The sequence below is a fragment of the Macaca fascicularis genome, chromosome 20, assembly GCF_037993035.2.
Source record: "Macaca fascicularis isolate 582-1 chromosome 20, T2T-MFA8v1.1".
Lineage (NCBI taxonomy): Eukaryota > Metazoa > Chordata > Mammalia > Primates > Cercopithecidae > Macaca > Macaca fascicularis.
Window position 1 is genome coordinate 68,341,880 of NC_088394.1, and position 19,950 is coordinate 68,361,829.

At 42.9% G+C, this 19,950-nt stretch overlaps 1 protein-coding gene and 1 pseudogene across 1 annotated transcript in view; both read left to right on the plus strand.

The window, feature by feature from the left end:
• Nucleotides 1-629: 629 nt before the first annotated feature.
• Nucleotides 630-1,654, plus strand: LOC102134172 (coiled-coil domain-containing protein 25-like; annotated as a pseudogene).
• A 4,453-nt stretch (nt 1,655-6,107) lies between these two features.
• PKD1L3 (polycystin 1 like 3, transient receptor potential channel interacting) overlaps nt 6,108-19,950 on the plus strand; it is an 88,255-nt gene continuing 74,412 nt past the window's right edge. Inside the window, 5 exon segments of the mRNA XM_045381939.3 lie at nt 6,108-6,511; nt 7,816-7,938; nt 12,836-12,952; nt 15,781-15,830; nt 19,470-19,715. Of these exon segments, the coding sequence (XP_045237874.2) occupies nt 6,217-6,511; nt 7,816-7,938; nt 12,836-12,952; nt 15,781-15,830; nt 19,470-19,715 (831 nt within the window). The 5' untranslated portion in view covers nt 6,108-6,216.

Sequence of the window (19,950 nt, forward strand, 5' to 3'; positions counted from 1 at the left end):
ATACTGTTTCTAATCAAGACCCCGAGTGTGCAGCCCTGTTGGAGTGTGGTTTACTGCGGGGATTTTTTTTTTTTTTTTTTTTTTTAAGACAGAGTCTTGCTCTGTTGCCCAGGCTGGAGTGCAGTGGTGCAATCTCAGCTCACTAGGAGCTCCACCTCCCGGATTCGCGCCATTCTCCTGCCTCAGCCTCCTGAGTAGCCCAGTTTGGTTCTGACCTCAATGCTCCCACTCAACTTTTGAGTCGTGGTGTGCGTCTGAGTTGCTGAAGCAAGGACAGTGGTCTCCCATGGTTACTGAAGAACAAGTGGCTGTTATCTATGTGGGTGTAAAGGGGGTATCTTGATAAACTGGAGCCCAGCAAGATTACAAAATTTGAGAATGCTTTCTTGTCTCATGTTGTCAGCCAGCACTAAGCCCTGCTGGGCACTGTCAGGGCTGATGGAAAGATCTCGGAAGACTCAGATGCAAAGCTGACGGAGATTGTAACAAACTTCTTGGCTGGATTTGAAGCTTAAACTCCTATGGATTCACATCAAATATCAGTTCAGTTTTGTCATTGTTTGTTCTAGTAAATTAGGTTCATTTGTAAAAGGGTTACTCTCATACTCCTTATGTACAAAAATCACATTTAAAAGTTTCCGTAATGCATTAAAAAAAAAAAAGAGGAGAGTCCCGGGGACCAGGCGGCCGCCGCAGTTGAGCACAGCTGCTCCGTGCTGGAGTCCCTGCACCGCCGCCAGGATCATGGTGTTCTACTTCACCAGCAGCAGCGTTAATTCATCTGCCTGCACTATTTGCACGGGAAAGGATAAATTGAAATAGAGACAGGGTTTCACCATTTTGGCCAGAATGGTCTGGATCTCCTGGCCTTGTGATCCACCCGCCTCAGCCTCCTAAAGTGCCGGGATTACAGGCGTGAGCCACCGCGCTTGCCCTTGAGTTTTATATCTCTCCTACTAACCCATAAATCATCATGAAGATCTGATTAAGCATGATTGGCCTCAATATATCTGGTTTCATGTGGCCAAACTCTCTTTGGCTCATGTGTACCTTCGGTTGCATAAGGGAGAGAATATAGAAGACATTCCAAAGGAAGTGCTGATAGACTGTGCCCACCTTGTGAAGGCCAATAGCATTCAAGGGCTGCAAGATGAACGTTAATGTGGTATATATGCTGTGGTCTAATCTGAAGAAAACAGCTGACGTAGATGTGGGGCAGATAGTATTTCACAGGCAGAAGGATGTAAAAATTGTGACAATGGAGAAGAAAGTAAATGAGATCCTAAACCAATTAGAAAAAAGCAAAGTGGAGTGGTTCCCAGACCTAGCAGCAGAGAAAGAATGCAGAGATTGTGAAGAGAAGAATGAGAAAGAAGCCCAAATTCAGGAAATGAAAAAGAGAGAAAAAGAAAAAATGAAGAGAGAAATGGATGAACTTAGGAGCTATTCATCACGAATGAAAGTTGAAAATATGTCTTCAAATCAGGATGGCAGTGATTCAGATGAATTCATATAAAAGGAGAAAAGGACCTTTGAAAGATGTGAATGTAGAGACAATTGCAGACCTTTTGGTTTCATCTGTGTTCTGAAATATAAAATACAACCAAAATTCTACCTTCATCCTACCCAGAAATGATTGATTTTGGAGTTTTAAAAAAATTTTACCTTTTTTGCTGACAGAAAAGGATCAGATACGTATAAAATAGTTGAACTTGACTGCATATAACTTAAAGTGAAAATGTTTTGGCTAGAACATGTCTTGGTACCTTGTGAAAGCCAGCTGCTCTTGTTCTCGAGATAGACTTTAAAACGAACTAACTCTGAAAAGTACTTCTGTTGCTCTGGTCTATCCCTGAAAACAGGTGTCTTGAAACACTTTTCATATTCTTAAAATAATCTTCACTTCTGTTAAGAAGAACATGTTGATGGGTAATTATGCGAATGTTTCCCTGTCCCTGATTTCCCGGTTAGAAAAAATGGTGTATGAGTTTTGAAAAAGAGATTTCCAGAAGATTGTTGGCTTCAGTATTCACGTTCCATCGTGTCATCTGGGTCTGTTAGTATAGTGACCCTGCGTGCAGCCTGTCCCAGCTTTTATGTCCTTGCTTCCTCTGAGCAGGGGACTCCATCTTAGTATCATCATATTTAAAGAAATCGATGGTGTTCATCAAGGTGGGGCCTGTAGCAGTTGTTGCCTGAGCACCAGGTCACCCAAGTCACCTATGCAACAACTTCTGGGCTCAGGAGTAATTTCTCAGCACTGAGGGTAAAATAGGAAGGAATGCTCTGTTGATCATTTGGGAGATGTAGGTTACCTGACTGGTGCCTTGGGATGCAGCATGAAGCAGAAGTCCATATTGCAATTATGATTTTAGAAGGAACTAAGCATTTCACCAGCCAGCCAAGTAAATACTTTCTTTACCTTGAAATCATATTTGAGTTGTAGCCCCAGAGTTCAATTTCTTATTGTAAATTCACTAACTTGCTGTGTAACATTACTTCTCACTTGAACCTCTCACTATCTGTTGTGATTCTGAGCCGAAGATGCCTTTTGATTGCGGTATGTCAGGCAACCCCCGTAGAAGGAGACAAAATGAGGAGAAAGAGAACAAAGCCTGCAAGACCAGAAGCCTACAGACGGACATTTTACTCACACCCACAGCAGCAAGAATGACCTCCTGCAGCATATACTCCACCTGTAATAGCACTTCGGAACTGTGGGCAAAACCAAAAGGCTAGTGTTTCCATTTATGTTATGGGGTTGAACTGGAAAATTCCCTGAGGCATAATTCATTGGCCAAATTTTGAGAGGGTATAGAGGATGACTTTAGAAATGAGTGGTTTTGTGTATGTGTCTAATGATATTCAGCCTGACGTTCTGCAATTTTAAAAGTTATAATAAAGTATCATTTTTTAATCTGGAGAAAAAGCTTGAAACACATGTGTGGATGTATCGTGTATTTATTTTTGTACATATATGAAGATGTTCAGAAGTTGAGGCTCTGTGAACTTTGAAAACAGAAGCATCCCGCATCCAGATGATTCCATTGCCACACACTCTTGTAAGGGTGGACTACTCTGCCCAGAAAACTTCCAAGTAAACCGCAACCCTTTATCCTGGCATTGGAAACACTCCTATTTTCTGGTTACAGTTCCCACTGCTGTTCCACCAAGTACCCCCTACACATACACACACACACACACACACACACACACGCGTATTTCTTTCTCTTTATCAATACCTTCCACTTTCCCACCTCTGTGTATTTATTCACATCGACTCCTCTGCTGAGATGTCCATTTCATCTGTCTAAATATTGCCATCTTTATGTGTTCATTCCAAAAGCTGGAAGTCATTTATTCCTTATCTGAACCTTCACAGCAGCACCTAAGCTGTCCCTCTAGGCTGGCACTTTTCACTGCCTATATTAATTACAATTACTATGCCTTTTCTTCCTTAATTGGACTTTTTGAAAGTGAGGATCATACTGTATTTATCTTTCATTTGATTACTGCAGTGTTTTGGTTTTTTTGGTTTTGGGGCTTTTTTTTGAGACAGAGTCTTGCTCTGTCGCCCAGGCTGGAGTGCGGTGGCTCTATCTCAGCTCACTGCAACCTCCGCCAACTGGTTCAAGTGATCCTACTGCCTCAGCCTCCTGAGTAGCTGGGATTACAGGCACGGGCCACCAAGCCCGGCTAATTTTTGTTTTTTTAGTAGAGACGGGGTTTCACCATGTTGGCCAGGCTGGTGTTAAGCTCCTGACCTCAAGTGATCTGCCCACCTCAGCCTCCCAAAGCACTGGGATTACAGGCGTGAGCCACTGGCCTTGGCTGATTACTGCAGTGTTTTCCAAACAGGATGTATTCTTGCAGTCTGTGTTTTAGAGAATTTCATAAGGTTGGTGGCCACTCCTGTACTGATTTTTAGAGTAACATAAGCATCATTTGCACTATCTGGATAACCATCTTAACCCTGAAACCTGCCAAGTGGTTCAGTGCCCACATTTGCTTGAGTTTATGATCACTTTTTGGCACCAAGAAAGAACCAGCTGTAATCCACGGGGTGGGTATGCAACAGGTGGAGACCAAATGACCTGCTGTGTGAACAAAGGGTTTTTTTGTTGGGTTTTTTTTTTGTTTTTTTTTAGTGAGTCAAATAAAGAAACGTGTTATCAGAACTGAATCCTCCCCATATCATAAAATAGCATGCATGCCAGATTCAAAGAAACCTGAGTAGTCGTAGGCCAGAACCCTGTTTGTCTGCTACTGAGCTTGGCAAAACATGGATCTCATTGGTTTTTAGTTTTGTTTGTATTTACTTTGTATTCATTCTTCCATTTAATATTGTTTGGTTTTTATGACTGTGTAAGAGCTTTAAGACAGAGTTCATGAACCAGGGACGGTGACTCACACCTGCAGTTTGAGAAGCCAAGGTGAGAGGATTGTTTGAGTCCAGGAGTTCAAGTGTGCACTGAGCTATGATCATGCTACTGCCCTCCAGCCTGGGTGGCATAATGAGACCCCCATATCAAAAAAAAAGAGTTTATGTCGAGTTCTGTTTGCACGTACTGAAGAGACAGAATACAGTAATTTAAATCAGTCCTGGCGGTAGCAGAGATGTAGGATGAACAAGTCGAGAGCTTTAATGTACACCCTGAGGACTACAGGTAATAAAACCATGCAGTAGACAGGATTCATGCTGGATGAGATTTTAGCTGCTCTTGCCACAAAAACCAAAAAAAAGTGGGTAACTAATGTGAGGTGTTGAATATGTTTGTTTTACTATAGTAACCTTCTTAAAATCTATATGTATCCCATAACATTATGCTGTGTGCCTTAAATATACACAGTACAATTTACTTTTTTAAAAAAAATGAGGCCAGGTGCAGTGGCTCATGTCTATAATCCCAGCACTCTGGGAGGCCAAGGTGGGTGGATCACCTGAGGTTAGGAGTTTGAGACCAGTCTGACCAACATGGTGAAACTCCATCTCTACTAAAAATACAAAATTAGCCGGGTGTGGTGGCACATGCCTGTAATTCCAGCTACTTAGGAGGCTGAGGCAAGAGAATCACTTGAACCCAGGAGGTGGAGGTTGCAATGAGCTGAGATGGCGCCATTGCACTCCAGCCTGGGCAGCAAGAGCAAAACTCTGTCTCAAAGAAAAAAAAAAAAATCAATCCTAGAGGGTCTGCAAGAATGACTTTCTTTTTTTTTTTTTTTTTTTTTTTGAGACGGAGTCTCGCTGTGTCTCCCAGGCTGGAGTGCAGTGGCGTGATCTCGGCTCACTGCAAGCTCCGCCTCCCGGGTTCACGCCATTCTCCCGCCTCAGCCTCCCAAGTAGCTGAGACTACAGGTGCCTGCCACCACGCCCGGCTAGTTTTTTGTATTTTTAGTAGAGACGGGGTTTCACCATGTTAGCCAGGATAGTCTCGATCTCCTGACCTCGTGATCCACCCGCCTCGGCCTCCCAAAGTGCTGGGATTACAGGCTTGAGCCACCGCGCCCGGCCAAGAATGACTTTCTTTAAAAAATATATATATATATGGCTGAGTGTGGTGGCTCACACCTGTAATTCCCCAACTTTGGGAGGCCAAGGCGAGCAGATGTCTTGAGCCCAGCAATTCGAGACCACCCCGGGCAACATAGCAAGACACTATCTCTAAAAAAAAAAAAAAAAAAAAAAAAAAAGAGTTGGGCGTGGTGGTGCGCTCCTATAGTCCCAGCTACTCGAGAGGCTGAGGTGGGAGGATTGATCCCTTGAGCCTGGGAGGTCGAGGCTGCAGTGAGCTGAGATCATGCCACTGCACTCCAGCCTGGGCAACAGAATGAGACCCTGTCTCAGAAAAGAAAAAGCTACACTTATTAATTTTTAGCCACACTAACTTAGATGTTAGATATTCATGATCCTCTACCCAGTGCAGCTTAGACTCAGCTTTATCATCTATCTCTACTTGCTAAAGTCATATTTGGTAGGTAGACACAGATGGTGGGGCCCCAGACACAAAGGGCCACTGCTTTATTGATCTCTGCTATTTGTTTTCAGCTTGTAGGAACTGCACCTGGGTCCTCAAAACAAAACCTTTTGTATCCTTGGTAAATTGTTCCCAACTCATAAAAGAAGAACACTAATAAGACAAGCCCGTCAATATATATATTTAAAGGATCAGGCAGCTGCTAAACCCCCACACTTTTTCTTGCTACAATTCAGAGAACATGTTCTTCAAAGGAGGAAGCTGGCTTTGGTTATACATCAGAACAAGTATCATTCTAGGAAGTAAACTAAACAGCCCAGGGCCACATGGGCAAAATAATTGTTACCAGTTTAACAGATTTCACTGCAGCTTTGAGGAAGCAGAGAATTACTGTCATGGGCAGAGAGGATTCCTAGCTCGTATTTGGAACCAGGAAGTTGAAGATCTCATCCGGGACTTTCTGGAAGAACGAGAGAAGTGGTGGATTGGGCAAAATGTAATGCCGCTGAGAAAGCATCAAGGTGAAAACTACCCAGGTAAGACTCTAGGGTTTGGTGTTTATGAAGAAAACTTTCTTATATTTTATTCTGGGACAGAAAAAAAAAAAAAAAAAGAAAATCTTAATCTTTCTGCTTTTGTACACAAAAAAACCAATCACTTTACTTCATTACCATCTTTCCTCTGAAATATTTCCATTTTGTGCTACAGCCTTTGATTTGTCCGTGTAGCAAAAGTGATGCGATTTTTCCTAGAACCCATCTAAAGTTAACTTACCTAACCTTTCACTAAAAGAATTGTGCTAGGTTTGCCGGGCGCGGTGGCTCACGCCTGTAATCCCAGCACTTTGGGAGGCCGAGGCGGGCGGATCACAAGGTCAGGAAATCGAGACCTCGGTGAAACCCCGTCTCTACTAAAAATACAAAAAATTAGCCGGGCGCGGTTGTGGGCGCCTGTAGTCCCAGCTACTCAGGAGGCTGAGGCAGGAGAATGGCGTGAACCCGGGAGGCGGAGCTTGCAGTGAGCCGAGATCGCGCCACTGCGCTCCAGCCTGGGCGACAGAGCAAGATTCTGTCTCAAAAAAAAAAAAAAAAAAAAAAAAGACTCCGTCTCAAAAAAAAAATTGTGCTAGGTTCGAAAGACAGAAACCTTTGGTGGTCATTTTTTTCCTAATAAACATCTCTTCATTGTTCTGATCTCTAAGTTTTCTAACACAAAACTAAGAGGAAGATTATCTACCTATTGTCTTTCTTACAGTGTTTTCAAAGCTATGCACCATAATCTTGAAGTTTTAGAGACAAATCCAAGCCATTATTATATCATTCTCATCATCCTCATTAATGTGTAGGTAAAGTAATACTAAGCCTTGTCATAAGGAACACATACAAAAAAATAAACTATAATGTATGGGAGGAAATTCTACATTTTTATCTGTTGGAAGCCAGCCAAATTTGGCTTTCATATTTACTTTTTTAAAATGCCTGGCGGGGCGGGTGCAGTGGCTCACGCCTGTAATCTGAGCACTTTGGAAGGCGGAGGTGGATGGATCACCTGAGGTCAAGAGTTCGAGACCAGCCTGGCCAACACGGTGAAACCCCCTCTCTACTAAAAATACAAAAATTAGCCAGGTGTGGTAGCGGATGCCTGTAATCCCAGCTACTTGGGAGGCTGAGGCAGGAGAATTACTGGAACCTGGGAGACGGAGGTTGCAGTGAGCGGAGATGGCACCACTGCACTCCAGCCTGGGCGACAAAGTGAGACTCTGTTGAAAACAATAATAAAAAATAAATCTAAATGCCTGACTTTTGAGTATGAGGCTCACCTGGGTCTGATCTCCCCTCAGCAGATGTTGCAGCCCACGGGGCCCCAAAGCCCCCCAGCTGCACCTACCTGTCCAGAAACCTCAATCGGATCTTATCCAAAGAGGACAAGTGCTTCCTGAGACACTATTTCATTTGCCAGACTGGTAAGTCATAAAGTTACATGCTGCCAAAGACCCACATTTTAAAAACTGATTCTAAATAAGGAGTGCATGTGAGAGTATTGGTTAAATAATCTGTGAGTGGTAGACCATGGGATGATACAGAGCTATTGATTTTCATGATACTGATTAGCATGACAAACTCATCTGGAGTGACTCCCTTATCCATCCCCACGGGAGTTGAAAGGGTTGCGCCTTGACGTTCTCCTCGTGTTTTGACTTGGGCAGAGTGTGGAAGAAATTGTATTGGTGACACCATTTTCCACATGCACACTCATAATTCAGTCAGCATTTGGGCTTCCGAGGGAAGGATGGGAAAGAGAAGGAGGAGAAAAGAATATGGCAGAGGAAGATGAGAAGGCGAAGGGTGACAGGACTGTTACCTGAGGTTCGCTTCTGCAGAAGTAGATCAGGATTAAGCTATGTGTGTATGTATGCATTTTTGTGTGTGTAGTTGTTGTATTTATTTATTTTTTCTAAGATGGAGTTTTGCTCTTGTCGCCCAGGCTGGAGTGCAATGGCGTAATCTTGGCTCACCGAAACCTCCGCCTCCCGGGTTCAAGCGATTCTCCTGCCTCAGCCTCCCGAGTAGCTGGGATTACAGGCATGTGCCATCATGCCTGGTTAATTTTGTATTTTTAGTAGAGATGGGGGTTTCTCCATGTTGGTCAGACTGGTCTCGAACTCCCAACCTCAGGTGATTCACCTGCCTCAGCCTCCCAAAGTGCTGGGATTACAGGTGTGAGCCACTGAGCCCAGCCTATTTATTTATTTTTTTATATGGAGATGGGGTCTTGTTATGTTGCCCAGGCTTGTCTCGAACTCCTGGACTCAAGCAATCCTCCCACCTCGGCCTCTCAAAGTGCTAGGATTACAGGAATAAGCCACTGTGCCCGGCCTTGGTGATTTCTTAAAAAAAAAAAAAAAAAAAAAAAAAAAACTACCATACAACTGAGCAGTTGCTGGGCATTTATCGCAGAAAGAGAAAACCTGTGCTCACATAAAAATATGTATATAGATGCTTATAGCAGCTTTACTCATAATAGAGCAAAACTGGAAACAATTCAGATGTCTGTCAACAGGTGAATGGTCCAGCCATGGCAGTCACACTGTTTCCACTCTCCCTGGTGACTCTGTCCCACTTCCCTCTCTCTACTCAGCCTCCAACACCTGGGAGCCTCCCTCAGTCTCATTCTCAGGTCAGGTGATAACCTTGCTTTCTAACTCAAGGAGAAAAAAAAAAAAAAAAAAAAAAAAAATCAAAGCAATTTGGAGTCCGTCCAAGGCTCGGACTGCCGAATCTAGCCAGCTACCAGCACCTGTTCCTGTAGCGCGATAATGCCTTCTTTCATGCTGCTACAAACCTTCGTACTCCTACCCAAAGTGAATCCCTCTGATTGTTGAATTGGATTCCATGGAGTCCAATTCAGTAATAAAAAGAAACAAACTATTGATACACATAGCAATCTCCAGAGAATTATGCCAAGTGAACAAAGCCAATCTCAAAATGTTATGTACTCTATGGTGCCATTTATTGAGCATTCTTGAAATGATAACATGATAGAAATGGAGAACAGATTAGTGGTTGTCAGGGTCTAAGAAGGGCATGGGGACAGGAAGGAAGTAGGGATGGCTATAAAAGGGCAATGTGGGCCAGGCACAGTGACTCACGCCTGTAATCCCAGCACTTTGGGAGGCCAAGGTGGGTGGATCACGAGGTCAAGAAATCGAGACCATCCTGGCCACCATAGTGAAACCCCAGTCTCTACTAAAAATACAAAAATTAGCCAGGCATGGTGGTGCGCACCTGTAGTCCTAGGTACTCAGGAGGCTGAGGCAGGAGAATGGCTTGAACCCGGGAGTCAGAGGTTGCACTGAGCCAAGATTGCACCACTGCACTGCACTCCAGCCTGGTGACAGAGTGAGACTCTATCTAAAAAAAAAAAAAAAAAAAAAAAAAGGGGGGGTCAATGTGAGGGATTCTTATAGCAACTAAAAAAAAATTTTGACATGACTGTATCCGTGTCCATATCCTGTTGTTACCCTTGCAAGATGTTACCCTTGGAAACTGGATACAGGCATCTCTCTGCATTTTCTCTTACATCTGCATGTGAATATACAATTATCTCAAAATAATGTTACATTTTTTTAAAAAAAGAAAAATGCCCTGATGTAAGTATACATATCACTTACACAGTATTCTTGCCAAAAAAAAATATAGAGTAATGCAAATTAAAAACAAACTGAGATACCCTTTCCCATCTATCAGATTGGCATAAATCCACAAACTTAACATCTTCCGCTGGCAAGACCTTAGGAAAATAGGTACTCTCATAAACTGCTAGTGAGAATGCAGTAAGATAGCTCTATGAGTTTATAAATAAAGGAGAATTCAGCAATATCTAGCAAAATTACATATACATCTACCCTTGAACCAGTGTCCACTGCTAGGAAACTATCCCAAAGGCAAACCAGCAAAAGTACAAAAAGATGCACGCATAAGGCTATTCATTGTAGCTCTCTGTGATAGCAGAAAAGTAGGAATAATCCACATGCCCATTAAGAAGGAACTGGTTGTAAAAAGCAAATAACAACGATCTCCATATACTGCAGTGGGGTTATCTCTACGATGGATTTTTTTTTAGTGGAAAATAAAGGTGCAGAACATATATATTTGCCTATATACATACACGTACATATAAATATAACAGAAGGAGAAACAAAAACTAATGGAAATGGTTACCTATGGGAGAGAGAGAAAACAGGGCAGAAAGGATGAAGATGGAAATGAGACCTTTCGAAATGTACCTGGTTTTATAGTTCGGCATTGGAACTCTTTCAGTGTTTTCCATAATTATTGCTATGGTTTGAATGTGCCCCTTCCAAAACAGGTGTTGCCAATGTGATTGCATTAAGAGGTGGGGCTTTAAGAGGTGGGTTGGCCTACAGGGTTCCTCCCTCGTGAATGGGATTAGGTGTCCTTATAAAAGGAGCTGGCAGAAGGAGGGCTTCTCTTGCCCTCCCACCTTATGAGGATATGGCCCTCATCCAACTCTGAGTGCCTGTGCCTTCATCTTGGACGTCCAGCATGCAGAACTGTGAGAATTAGATTTCTGTCCTTGATAAATTACCCTGTTTGTGATATTCTATTATAGCAGCACAAAACAGACTAAAGCAATTATAAAACAATTTACGTCAACTTTTTTTTTTTTTTTTTGAGATGGAGTTTCGCTCTTGTTGCCCAGGCTGGAGTACAACGGCACAATCTTGGCTCACTGCGACCTCCACCTCCAGGGGTCAAGTGATTCTCCTGCCTCAGCCTCCCAAGTAGCTGGGGTTACAGGCACCCGGGTAATTTTTGTATCTTTAGTAGAGACGGGGGCGGTTTCACCATCCTGGCCAGGCTGGTCTAGAACTCCTGACCTCAGGTGATACACTCTCCTAGGCCTCCCAAAGTGCTGGGATTACAGGCGTGAGCCACCGCGCCTGGCCTGTCAACATGTTAAAAAGCAATCCCTAGAAGTAGGGAAAGAGAGGAGAGGAGAAGAATTGGAGCTAACAAGTTTGGACAGTTTTTAAGGTAATTTTGCTCGAGTAGGAAACAGCTGGGGCAATAGTTAATGAGGCCAATATAAGTTGTTGGGTTTTTTTTTAAGACAGAAAAAATAGCATGCAGGAATGATGTACTTAATCTGAGCTACCAAACAACTAGAGGGATTCACTTTGGGTAGGAGTAGGAAGATTTGTAGCAGCATGAGAGAAGGCTTTGGCGCTCTACAGGTACAGGTGCTGGTAGGAGCTAGATTTGATGGTCAGAGTCATGGAAGGACTCTAAATTGTTCTGATATTCTCCTTGAGTTAGAAAGCAAGGTTATCACCTGACCTGAGAATGCGACTGAGGGAGGCTCCCAGGTGTTGGAGGTTGAGTAGAGAGAGGGAACTGGGAGTCACCTGGGAGAGTGGAAACAGTATGATTGCCAGGCAGTGTGAAGGCAGGCCACCCAAGCTTCATTATCGTGAATTTAAGCAGAGCCATAGTCATCGTGGTTATGATTTTTCTCTAGCCATGTCCAACAGCGTGTGTGAGAAACTCTTGCTCGCTCATGTATGCAAGGAGGCATGTTCAAGAATGTTATTGCCAGCCGGGCGTGGTGGCTTACGCCTGTAATCCCAGCACTTTGGGAGGTCAAGGTGGGCAGATTACCTGAGGTCAGGAGTTCAAGACCAGCCTGGCCAACATGGTGAAACCTCGTTTCTACTAAAAATACAAAAATTAGCCAGACGTGGTGGCGTGTGCTTGTAATCCCAGCTACTTGGGAGACTGAGGCAGGAGAATCACTTGAACTCGGGAGGTGGAGATTGCAGTGAGCCAAGATAGCGCCATTGCACTCCAGCCTGGGCAACAGAGCAAAAACTCCATCTCAAAAAAAGAATGTTATCACCCACCTTCTGAACTCTTTTATTTCTGCCAATGAGAGTTAACACAAAGAATATTACGCTTAGTACGGAATTTTCCATTTATGCTGGAGGTTGCAAACTTTTTTGGTGAAAAATCAGACCCTGGCGATGACCTTAAGCAGTAGATGTAAATAGCTCCACAAGCTTAGTGTTCCAACAATGGAACACTAGGCATAAATGGGTTAATGAACTTCTCAGTGTTGACCCAACTAGTGGACTTAATTTGAAATGTGGGACACCATAATGTGTTGTGAGCAGCCTCCACAGCAAAAGGGCTACTGCAGAATTCTTAGTGTCCTTAAAAAACTGGATAGGAATTTTTAATTTGTGTTTTCCTAATTATCACATAAGTGCGTGTAATGATGGTTTTATAGACTTGTAGCCATAACTATCACCTATAAATTGTGTATTGGCTTCCAAATAGATGGCGTTTTGGACAGAGATGCCCATTATGAAAGAAATGGAAATGATTCTCATTTGTACGAGAGACCCGAGAAGACAAAAAGAGGAGTTGCAATAGCAAGAGACAAAATGCCCCCAGGTAATGCATTCCTCCTCTAGTAACCTTAAAAATCCATGGAATCAGTTTCTGCTAAAGGAATGCACGAGACTGAATTAATGCTGAAATGTATTACAGCACGTGCCCAATATTCGTTGCATTCTATTCTGTCTGATCTTAATATGGCAATCTTTGCCTTCATTTTATATATGTGTTTTCTTGATACGCCCTTGGCCATCTTCTTTTCATATATTCCCAAATAAAAGACCAGGTTTTATTCCCAAAAAATTTTTCATCAACAAAGAGAAAGTCGTCTTAAAGTTCTTGCAAAGTCTTTCAAATCATGGTGTTAACACTTGTTTATTTAATTTTGAAAACCAATTACTATTTGGGAAGGATACATTAGCCTGAAATGATAGCAATCAATATCAGTGGATGGCTGGTTATAGAGATCAACGGAAAGAAAGAAGTAAAACAGATCAATTTAAAGTGGATCTCGTGATCATTCCTCGGGGTATGACCTCACAGTGCAAGTGTTAGACGTCCTGGTCAACAAACCCTTTAAATATCACTTAGCAATTTAGAAAGTTTTATTTAGAGACATGAATATATATTTGAAGAATAAATGTAAAATCCAACTTTGCTCAATCCTTTGTAAAAGGGGACTTGTGAGTTGTAGGAAAATGTTTAGTGATAGCATTAGGTGGAAGTAAAGATGACATATTTTGGAAAACTGTTAAATCCAAAAGTTGTTCTGATGATAATTAATGCAATGATGTTAAAGATGCATTTGAAATGTTTAAGCTGTGTCATGAAATGTGAGTTTCGTGAGAGCAATGCTTCCAATATTACTTTACATAACATGTGGCTTAAATGTCGTAGTAAAACTAAATTACTGAATTAAATAGACATTTGACTATTTCACCTACATCCTTTAAGTTTATATTGTCAAGCTTGCCCCAGAAATGCTTTTTAAAATCTCCTCATTGGGAAAAATGCAGACTGCCTTATTGTGGGGCAATTTACCTAACAAGCAATATGCCTAATATTTATGTACATAGAGTCTTTTATAAAGTTTGTGGGCTGGATCTCCCCTCAGCAGATGTTGGCTCACACCTGTAATCCCAGCACTTTGGGAGGCTGAGTTGGAAGGACTGCTTGAGGCCAGGAGTTCGAGTCCAACTTGGGCAACATACTGGGTCTCTGTCTCTACAAAAACTTTTAAAAATAAAAATTAAAAAAAATAGGCAGGTTTGCCGGTGGATGCCTGTAGTCTCAGCTACTTAGGAGGCTGAGGCAGGAGGATAGTTTAAACCCAGAGTTAGAGGCTGTTAGAGCCATAATCAAGTCACCGCACTCCAGGCAGCCTTTTTAAGTCTCTATCAGATTGTTTGTAAAAGTTTTTTGTAATTCAAAAATTTTCTTAGTGTGTATCTAGGTTACTTTTCACTCATTGTGCCTAGAACATGATGCTACATATACACATCTTTCTTGAATCAAGAATATCCTACATATGTATCACTTCTTTTTCATTTGTTCTGATTCTGTCCTTAAGAAATATCAGGTATCTATGTGCCGTATTGCTACTTCCTATCCTCTGTATCTTTCCTGTACTCTCTTTAAATGAAAAGAATGGTTTCATGTTGATCACCCTTTCTGTTGTTAGAGGAGGGCACCTTACATTTATCTTCCATATCAGGGACTAATTTTTCCACATCTGCTCAGTATTCCCTCCCAGGTGGATTTTAATTTTTCTGCAGTATTTTTTTTGTCATCTTGAAATCCTTTGATACGGTTATTTTTCTTTTAATGTACCTCATTCTGGCGCATGTTAGCTTCAAATGGTTAATCCTTACGATTTTGTTTGGTTCCCTCTACCTTTCTCCATCATCACGGTGGCTGTGGTTGACTCGGTTTGTTGCCATGTCTTCTCACAAGACTTTCAGAATCAAGTGATTCCTGGCCAAGAAATAAAAGCAAAATCATCTGATTCCCCAGTGGATGATAAAATCACATACAAGTGATGTAATCAGGTACAACTCCAGGAGGAGACACTGGAGAAGAGGCATGCTGGGTCTGTAAGGAATTGCACGTTAAGATGGCACATGTATTTATGCTGTCTCAATCAAGGTCATCTCTGTATCAATCACTGTCACCTCACCATTTCAAAAACCATTTTATTGGCAAAATGTTTTTTCTCTTTGTTTCTATGCTCTTCACTCGTAAGCTGATGCAGTAATAAATATGTGAGACCTTTTATTTGGGGAAATAACCTTTTTCATTCCTATTAAGGATGTATTTACAGCTTTCTGAACTTTTTTTCTGGATTTTGCTGTTGATAATTTTCAGGGCTGTGCTTTTCTTGGAGTCCTCTGGATTCCATTCCCAGGTTCTTGAGTCATCATCATAGGTTCCCTTTTGTCTTTCCTTCCTTATCTTTATTTTTTTTGGGGGGGGGGGCGGGGACGGTGTGGAATCTAGCTCTGTCACCCAGGCTAGAGTGCGGTGGCACGATCTTGGCTCACTGCAACCTCTGCCTCCCAGGTTCAAACAATTCTCCTGCCTCAGCCTCCCAAGTAGCTGGGATTATATGCACCTGCCACCACGCCAGCTAATTATTATGTTTTTAGTACAGACAGGATTTTACCACATTGGCCAGACTGGTCTCAAACTCCTGACCTCAAGTGATCTGCCTGCCTCATCCTCCCAAAGTGCTGGGATTACAGACGTGAGTCACCATGCCCGGCCTTGGTTTTCTATGTAAAACAGTTTGCATTATTTTTTAGCCATGAATAAGAAGTCCTCAAGTAAAACAAATATTTCTGTCTTAGGCTTTTACTTGAACTTAGTCTGCTTTCTTTTTTCTATAGGACCTGGTGCTCTTTCAGCCACATGTCACCATCCTCTTCCTGCTCATCTCGTAAGTACTTCCCCTGACAACATACATTGTGAAATGTTGATCTCTTTGTCATACCTGGTAGATCTGGTCAGAGCTCTATCTTCTACAGTGTTCTGAATATAATTTTCTAATAAGGAAAATAAAGTACTTAAGTACAGGAAAAAAATTGGGTTTAATAGGTGCTTCAAGGATTTATTTTTATTTTTTATTTTTTTAATTTTTTTTGAGACAGGGTCTCACTCTGTCACCCAGGCTGGAGTGCAGTGGTGTGATCTTGGCTCACTGCAACCTCTACCTCCTGGGTTCAAGTAATTTTCCTGCCTCAGCCTCCCAAGTAGTTGGGATTACAGGCCTGTGCCACCACACCCGGCTAATTTTTGCATTTTTAGTAGAGACGAGGTTTTGCTATGTTGGCCAGGCTGGTCTCAAAATCCTGACCTCAAGCAATCCACCTGCCTCAGCCTCCCAAAGTCCTGGGATTACAGGTGCGAGCCACCATCTCCAAACTTGTTATAGGAATTTCTAAAGCCTATCTTTCTGGCTTTCATGCTAATGTAATTATCATGTATTTGTTGGTTGGGTGTTTATTCCCTGCTTTGTTCCAAAAAGGACTTGTGGCATCTTACAAAAATACAATGCAATAAAATGTAAACATCAAACAGAAAGGGAAAGGAAAATAAAGGTAGAAACTGTCTACACAATCTATAAAGTTTCACCTTCAAGAAATCTCTCAGCATTCTTGCCCTTGTGTCCTATGTAGAAACCCTTCAGTTGATGCCTAAACACTGATACGCAGTTGTTTGACTCAATGCTTACTGCAAAAATAAGTGTTTCTAACGGTATAAAAGAACAGCGGCCAGGCATGGTGGCTCACGCCCATAATCCCAGCACTTTGGAAGGCCGACGCAGGCAGATCACCTGAGGTCCGGAGTTCGAGACCAGCCTGGCCAACATGGTGAAATCTCATCTCTACTAAAAATACAAAAATTAGCCAGGCGTGGTGGTGCATGCCTGTTATCCCAGCTACTCAGGAGGCCGAGGCAGGAGAATCGCTTGAACCCGGGAGGTGGAGTTTGCAGTGGGCCAAGATTGTGCCATTGTACTCCAGGTTGGGTGACAGAGTGAGACTCCGTCTCAAAAAAAAAAAAAAAAAAAAAATCGGGATGAAGTAAAAAAAATCCCTTACATCAGTATTCCCCAAGCTGTGTTCTGCAGAGCAACAACCACTAGCCCTTGAAATTGAAAGGGTTAAAAATATGCCACTCTGGTATATTGATGATTTCAGTTAAAGGCATTTGAAAAACAGCAGGTGCAAAAACAGCACTCTGACCTTGGTACTGTTTCTTAAAAACAGGAGATAAAATTCCCGTGTAGAATATGCAACACTCTTATCCTCCAGGAGCAGAAGTCAAGACCCGGAGAAATCTGCACAGACCTTGTTAAGATAGCATTATCTTTTACGCCTCCCCACATAATTTTGCTTCTTCACAACTAACTGCTCTTTGTCCAAATCAGCACAGGAGAGACGGACTCTAACTTCTACTTCAGGTCTTCATTTTCTTATGAGGACTCCTGTGCCACGTAAAACTTGGACTCAGTGAATGTGTGTGCTTTTCTCCTATTTAACTTATGTCAGTTTAATTCTCAGGCCCAGCTGGAGCCCTAAGAGAATGGAGGTGGAGTTTTCTACCCCTATAATATGTTACCAGAAGAGAAGAAAACAAAGGCTTTTGATTATAGGACTTCACAGTCTTTCACAGGTCCCAAATCTAACCCCTTCTCACTGTTGTCACCACGATCACCACACGGTCCAAGTCACCATCTCCCATCTGAACTTTCACATTTGCCGGCTGGGTGCAGTGGCTTATGCCTGTAGTCCTCGCACTTTGAGAGGCCAAGGTGGGTAGACCACTTGAGGCCAGGATTTCGAGGCCAGCCAGGCCAACAGGGTGAAACCCTGTCTCTACTAAAAATATGAAAATTAGCAGGGTGTGATAGCGGGCGCCCATAATCTCAGTTACTCGGGAGGCCGAGGCAGAAGAATTGCTTGAACCTGGGAGGTAGAGGTTGCGGTGAGCCAAGATCACACCACTGAACTCCAGCCTGGGTGACAGAAGAAGACACCATCTCAAAAAAAAAAAAATAAAGAAAAAATGAACGTTTACATTTTGCCTCCTACTGATCGGCTTCTACTCTTGCCCCTTTTTCTGACCCTTCTCAACAGAATGGTTGATCATTTAAAACACAGAAGGATCCGTTAAAACAGAAGTGAAATCATGCCACTGTTCTGCAAAGCCCTTTGTCTTCCTGCCTCATTAAAAGTAACATCTGCACCAGGCACGGTGGCTTATGCCTGTAATCCCAGCACTTTGGGAGGCCAAGGCAGGTGAATCATTTAAGCTAGGAGTTCGAGACCAGCCTGGGCAACATAGTGAAATCCTGTCTGTAAAAAAGTGAAAAAAGGCTGGGCGCAGTGGCTCATGCCTGTAATCCCAGCACTTTGGGAGGCTGAGGCAGCAGATCTTTAAAGGTTAGGAGTTTGAGACCAGCCTGGGCAACGTGGTGAAACCCTGTCTCTACTAAAAATACAAAAATTATCCAGGCGTGGTGGTGTATTCCTGTAGTCCCAGTCACTCAGGAGGCTGAGCCAGGAGAATTGCTTGAACCAGCGGGGAGGAGGCTGCAGTGAGCCGAGATGGCGCCACTGCACTCCAGCCTGGGTAACAGAGTGAGACTCCATCTCACAAAAAGGTAGCCAGGCATGGTGGTGTGTGCCTGTAGTCCCAGCTACTTGGGAGGCTGAGGCAGGAGGATCACTTGAATCCAGGAAGTCAAGGCTGCAGGGAGCCATGATTGTGCCAGTGCACTCCAGCCCAGACAACAGAGTGACACCCAGTCTCAAGAAATTCTCTCCTTACCACTGAAAACCCTCCATGATACCCACTTTCTCTCTGCTTAGCCTTATTTTCTCCTTCATAGCACTTATTTAATACATGACATAATATATCTTCCTGCCTCCACTGGTAACACAGGCTCAACAAGGGCAGGAACTTGTTTCCTTTTGCTCATTGCCATATTCAGTTCTCCAGAACATCCTCAGCGGCTTGTAGATGTGTAACAATTTGTTGAATGATTGACAATAAATACTCTAACACAAATCATTAATCTTAATATGCAGCTTTCTCAAAATTTCAAAATTCAAAATTTCAAAATTCTGAGCACAGAATTTTTTTTTTTTTTTTTTTGGGGACGGAGTCACGCTCTGTTGCCCAGGCTGGAGTGCAGTGGTGGGATCTCAGCTCACTGCAAGCTCCGCCTCCCGGGTTTACGCCATTCTCCTGCCTCAGCCTCCCGAGTAGCTGGGACTACAGGTGCCCGCCACCTTGCCTGGCTAGTTTTTTGTATTTTTTAGTAGAGACAGGGTTTCACCGGGTTAGCCAGGATGGTCTTGATCTCCTGACCTCGTGATCCGCCCATCTCGGCCTCCCAAAGTGCTGGGATTACAGGCGTGAGCCACCGCGCCCGGCCAGAATTTTTGAACAGAAATGCTTATTAGTATCTCATAGGACAGAGTTTCAGAGCATTTGGGGAAATGCTGCCTTAATTATTAAATGGTAAAATCAGATTCAGCCTTTTCCTTTACTTATTTTTATCTTTTAGTCCAAGACCCTGTGTCATCCCATCAGCCCGTTTCCTTCAGTACTACAAAATATCACATCACAGGTAACAGCCACATCTGAAGCCAGCAGCCAGCCTCTCCCTGTGATAACACAGCTCACCACGCCTGTGTCTGTCACACGTGCTGGGCAATCTCTGGCAGAAACAACTTCAAGCCCAAAGGAAGCAGCTCATGTGAATACCGTCACCTCTCATCTACAAGTGTCATTGCAGAATGCATCTGGTCAGGTAAACATGGGAAATTCAAGTCACAACTAGGTAGCCTTGTGACCCCAAAAAAGTACTTGGTTTACAATTTGCCTCCCTGCAGAACTGCACCTAAGAATGTCTGACAGATCATCATATATGCCAATCCAAAGAAAAACTAAACAAGTCCGTGGAAATGGCCAATTTGATGGCACATACACAGCCCAGCGTTTCCCTAATGATGCTATTTAATGGTCTTATAGTTAATGCTTCAGAT